This window comes from Cyprinodon variegatus, unplaced genomic scaffold (genome assembly GCF_000732505.1).
Source record: "Cyprinodon variegatus isolate N-32 unplaced genomic scaffold, C_variegatus-1.0 Scaffold2638, whole genome shotgun sequence".
Classification (NCBI taxonomy): Eukaryota; Metazoa; Chordata; class Actinopteri; order Cyprinodontiformes; family Cyprinodontidae; genus Cyprinodon; species Cyprinodon variegatus.
In genome coordinates, this window is record NW_015153091.1 from 3,427 (window position 1) to 9,388 (window position 5,962).

Below are 5,962 nucleotides of genomic sequence, written 5' to 3' on the forward strand. Positions count from 1 at the left end.
TTCACAGACATCACCTGAGGGACTTAAATTCTTCTCTAATTGAAACGACAAAGACTTTCAGATCTGACTATGTTTATCATCTGATAACAAATAATACGGTTTTATTTGAAGCCATTAACTCTGGTGTGCCCCAGTGTCCTGGTTGCCCCTGTACTTTATAAAGCAGAATGTGATTTATTTCCCTGACATGGTCCTCATTTGGACCTGTACTACTGTAGGTTATCACTGCTTTGGTGTCCAAAATGAAACCCTCCTCCTACCCATGTGATGTTTTTCCCACTAAGCTACTCCTGAAGGTTTTTAAATTAGTTGGACCTTGGGTGACAACAAACTTCAAACTGTCTCACTCTTCTGTGGCAGTTCCCAGATCTTTCGAGCATTCGGTTTTGAAACCAAATCCTAGAAAACAGCCTTGATCAAGCCAAAACTAAGAACTATATGCCAATATCTAAACTTCCTCTTGTGGCCAAAATCTTAGAAAAGGTGGCGTCTAAATAACTCATATCTTTCCTAGAGGCAAGTAAGATATACAATGGTTTTTAGTGTGGTTTCTGGACACACCGCTCCACTCAAACGGCGCTGCTAAAAGTTTCAAGTGACATCCTGATGTAAGCTGGATGATCGGGTGAACTGTAAAGAGCCTTGAGATGACAAGTGTTGTGAATTGGCGCTATAGAAATAAAGTGAATAGAATTCAATTGAACTGACTCAGGTAAATGTATTGCCCTAGTTCAGCTTAGGAGGACAGGCCAAGCTTGGATAAGCTTAGGATGAGTGGAAGAATGATAAACTTCAGGTCTGGCTTGAAATAATAATAATAATAATAATAAATCCAATTTGTACCGCACTTTTCATTAAGAAAAATCTCAAAGTGCTAAATATTAAGATGCAGCTGGAGTTCTTCTCAGGAAGCTGTTATGGAGGTTATTGCACCACTTCTGCATTCAGTTATAAACTGACCTCTAGTGTTTTTCTCTCTAATATAAGCCTGGTGGGAATCTATTTTATTTGTGGAACAATTTGGATTAGAAGGGAAACTATAAGTCATAATTTCCAGCTATAATTGATTATAATAATATTTATTACCATATAGAAATAACCAGTCAACACCAAGTTATGACTGACTGGTCCCTGTGCAGGTGGGAAGTGTAGAACCCAGATTTGTAGATATGTATCTAACTACCCCAGGTTAATCTTGACTTGAGATAAATAGTCTCTACTGCTCTTCAGATAATGTCAACAACTTTATCATTTGACACTAATAGCCTGCAAACATTTACACTGACTGTCATCTGTGCTTTTTCATTGCAAATAGAAGCCATTCTATGAAATGCACTGATCCCATCAACTCTTTGATTTTGTGACCAACAGCGCTCCTCTGTCATCTACTGGAGATAAAGATCAAGTTCATTTCTGACGGCTGGTTAAGCAAAACATTTCCACTTTAAAGACCAGATTAGACAGACAGGAAATACGACGTTTCATCTCAAAATAAGCAGGGAGCTTTCTGAGTGCATGAACCAAGGGTGGCTTTATTCAGCAAGAGACCTGAGAAATGTCCTCTTGCTGCTGCAGTGAATTATCTTCTTGCTTGTTCTTTAAGTGTCTGAGCAGAGCTTTTTAGTCACTGGGTGTCAGACTAGTTCTCTGTTATTTAATGGGATTTAGATTGGTGTGTTCAGATTGTCAAAACTAAGATGCCTAACAAACAAACACTGTAGTTACACAGTTGAATTCTGTTGCAGTGGACACCCCATAGCTCCTCACTTGCAGGGTTTACTTTATATCAGCGACTGCCCCTCCTCATAAAAAAAACTGAATTCAAATATTTGAACTTATCTTTACTGACTTACTCACATTAACTTAGTTTATCCCCTTCCTGAAATTCTATTAGTGACATTCTAAACACAGAAAGGCTCAATATTTTGATAGACACATTATCCAAAATCCCTTTCAAAAAATGGTACTGTGGACTCACAGTCCTCTAAAACAAAAGAGCTGTTGTAAAGAAACAAATAGTCATTCAGTGAAAGCGTTTCCTGGACGGGGCCGCCTGTGGAGCTGGTTGACAGTCGCCTTTTGTATCTATGCTTCTTTTTCTATGTCTGCTTCTGTCTCCTTGAACCCCAGTGGGCCTCAGCAGATGGCTGCTCACACTGAGCCTGGTTCTGCTGGAGGTTTCTTCCTGTTCAAAGGGAGTTTTTCCTCTCCACTGTCGCTACAAGCATGCTTAGTGTGAGGGATTGCTGAAGAGTCAATGAGTCGATGCAATCAGCTGGTTTTCCTTAGATAGAAAACTTTGAATCAATCTGACTGGATGATCTGGTGAACTGGATCTAGAAAGTGACCTGAGATGACATGATGTGAATTGGAGCTATAGAAATAAACTGAATAGAATGGAATTGAAACTGAATTCATTTGCTTCAGTCCTATTTCTTAAATGCTCATTTCTGTGTCTCCCTGGGATGTATACTTACTGAGGTATTAACAGAAAGGTTTAAAGAAGACCTTTAGAAAGGACTGTGGTCAGTGTTAGGGTGTCATATAATTTTCACTGTGCAAACATATTTCAAGGCCTTATACTAACTTAACAACACAGAATATAAAGTGGACAGGACACAGAATTAATACATGCTGGAGGTCACGTACCAATCTTTGCAAATTCAACATTCCTAATTGGTGATTCGCACGCAATCAGGTTGTAAGCTAAGAAATGTTGGCATTAACAGAGAACACCTTCTTCCTGTTCAAGTGTCAAACAGGCCAATTTAGGACACACATACACACACACACACATACACCAGCAAGACTGCGAAAAAAACTGAGATGTCTGACCATGTAGCGCTGAGCTTATGAAGTGTTTAAGACAGCTGTAGGAATTCAAATTGTAAATAAATGTCTCCTCCCTCCGGAGGACAAAATGGCATTCATTGTTTTCAAGTGTTGTTCTTTCCATCATAAGAGAATTCTAGCAATGAGCTTCTACAATTGGTGCATTGGCCGGGAATCAAACCCCAGTGGGAATCGAACCCCAGTCAGCTGCTTGGAAGGCAGCTATGCATATCTACAATTCTGCTTCCTGGATTTCCATTATCTTTATGTAGTGGATTTAGTTACACTTCTCATCCAAATTTCAGCTTTTTCTGTTTCCCTGAGGAGGGGTTCTGGGATCTGCTGCCCCCCAGGCTTACCAACACTACAGCTTAATATTTCTAATGGATTTTTAGCCTTCATTTCTGGGAAACCAAATAATCTATCACACCGTTTAATGATGAGAAGTTTCCTCACAATAACCTTTGTCAGAAGTATATGGAGTATCAGATTTTTGTTGGTTGATTCTGTTTTCTTAGAGCACACCAATGGGGCATCTGTTTGGTCACCATGTTCTCTGTGGATATTGGCAGCTCTACTTGCCCTTCCATGGAAGGATTAGCAATGCAAAAAGGACCAGGGACATGTCTTATGCCAACACAATCATTTTGTAAAGGACCTGCATAGACTATGATGAACTAGATACTGCTGCTTGAGCCTGTTTGGGTTCACTGCATCTCCCAAAGTTGTTTTATGGATGGCTATACAATGAAAAAAAGAAGTGTTTGAACCCGCATACTCACCCTGCTATTTTGCAATTTCTCACACTTAGAAATCATGGAGGGGTCTGAAGTTGTCATCGTAGTTGCATGTCCACTTTGTAAGACATAAAAAATCCAGAAATGACAATGTACAATTTTTTTTTACTTATTTTCCTCACTGTAGATATTTATGAATATTTGGAGTCTGTCTCCTTCTAGAGGACAAAGCAAACAGCACCGGTAGTAATCCATCCAGACACGGCAGTTCTCATTGTTGATCTGATTATGCTACGTTCACACAGGAAGCACTTTGGGCACCAGCAAACCATCTGCTGCTTCATTTTTCAAGCTTGTACATTTTAATTCCAGCAAGGCTCAAGATCATCAAGGACGCCCTTGAGGCGCGTCCAGTAAAATGAGTCCAGATGCTTCTGCTGCTGTTCGACGCCAGAGAGCAGCTTTGCTATATTAGCTGTGATCAGCGGGTAGAAAGTAGTTAGAATCTATGTTGAAGTGAGAAAGTCCTCCTGAAAACATGGTCTGTGCAGTCAGTTCATCCAGATTACCATCCTGCCTTCAAAGATTATTTCTCTGTGGGAGCCGCTCAGACCCCCACATACCGGCGCTGCGCTGTCACTGGGAATCCCCAGCAGCAGCTGCCTCAGGCCCGCTCGCCTCTCCAGGGTTTTCCCCTCCTGTTGGTGGCGGCTGGAAGTAGATGTTAGCGTTTTTCAGGTCTGTGCTACAAACTGCAGGCAGCAGGATAATAAAGCCAACAGATTCTGCCGGCAGGTTTCTACATTTGAAGTTAATTTAGGCGTTAATAAACTGTTTCAGAGGAGTGATCATAGCGCTCTGCATCAGCAGTGCTGCGTCTGACTCCCTGCCAGCTCCCAGATCAGCTTCTCTGATTGGTTGATGCAGCGCATCCAGCAGCTAAAGTTTCCAACTCCAGCAGCTGCTGCTTGTGAAGCGCATCACATGCCTCAGAAGCTCACGAGGCGCTGCTCAGATTCATGAAGATGTGCTGCTCCTGCTGCTCTAGACAAACTGCCGGACCTTCTGATGCGCCTTGATGCATGTTGACCATAGACCACCGGCCTCTGCTGCTTCAATCGCATGTGGTCTGAACGTAGCATTAGAGAACTACAGTATTTTATTTGGCTCAACCTAATTTAGATAACATGTTCTAACTCTTGATGCAGTATGTTTATAGAAATTGCCTGCATTACTTGTAGAGCACAGCCGGATACACAATTTAGCTTCAAACTAATTTTTCTGCTGAAAGCACAATATGTGCATCAGTCCACTTGGTTGCTGTATTGTTGATGTGATATTTGCCTGTGATCTTCTTGGACCAGAAAAGGTTTCTTGATAGAAGCGTTAGTTTTACCCAGCCATACAGCTACAATAACTATCTAACCCTAAAACACATACTGTGAACTGAAGCTTATTTATTATGGCTGCTAACAGTCAATAAGCCCATAAATGTCTGCTGTTGCTCTGCATAGAGCAAGGGTCAAACTTTAACATGAGTTTCTTGTTTTGCTCAAACAGGCTGATGAATCCGGATTTGTGGCTGACTGGTCTGCAGACTTCGGTTCAGTGCCAGCAAATGAAGATGATGCTTCAGCTGCAGTCCCAGCTGCTTCAGGAACTGTGGATGAAATGCCAGAAGGAGAGCGGTTCAGTGTTCAGGGAGAAGCTCAGTGCTGGCCGAAGCCCGAAGGCTCACTACCAGATGGAGACTTAACTACTGTCCAGGACAGTGAGTCCAGAGCTAAGGAAGATGAGGTTAGCAGCTGGGAAACCCTGACTCACTCTAACCTCCACCAGTCTAGTGGGGTTAGAGATGAGAATTACCTGGTAGAGTTAGGCAGAGAAAATGTGGGGCAGGAATATCGTAGGAAATCTACTCCAGGTCTTCTTTTCACCAATGAATTTGGTGAAGAGATTGAGGATGGCGAAGGCTACAGTGGGGATAAGAGGTCCAGGTCTTTAGATGGATCTGGGTCAGAGTATGAGACAGCTGAAGAATGGGTTGATGGTGGCCAGGGAGGAGGCTGGATGAGTGCCGATGACGAACTCTCATATGACTATGGGAATATTGCTGAGAACAAAGAAAGTGCATCAAACAAACAAGAGTCAGAAGAGCAAAATGACCCCACATTCCTTAACAGAAATATTTCTGAAGCAAGAGAACACTGTTGGGGAATGTCTGCCAAGGCAGATTGTTCAGGCCCTGATGAATTGGATTCAAAGCAATGTGCTAAATCCCAGGTGGGATTTGGGTTTAAATCTGATCTGTTTGCAGAATCCAAGGAGGGAGCAGGGTTTGAATCGGATTCATTTTCAGAATCCCAGGGGGGGATTGGGTTTAAATCAGATAC

The 5,962-nt window shown here is 42.1% G+C and overlaps 1 protein-coding gene across 2 annotated transcripts in view; it reads left to right on the forward strand.

Moving 5' to 3' along the window:
- The first annotated feature begins 5,099 nt into the window (after window positions 1-5,099).
- The window catches only part of LOC107080999 (amphiphysin-like), a 5,891-nt gene continuing 5,028 nt past the window's right edge, over window positions 5,100-5,962 (forward strand). The window contains exon 1 of one of the 2 annotated variants that reach the window (XM_015369208.1): window positions 5,100-5,366. In XM_015369208.1, coding sequence (XP_015224694.1) covers window positions 5,241-5,366 — 126 coding nt within the window. In that variant the 5' untranslated portion in view covers window positions 5,100-5,240. The remainder of the gene's footprint in view (window positions 5,367-5,962) is intronic. The other variant, XM_015369210.1, reaches the window with a different exon arrangement.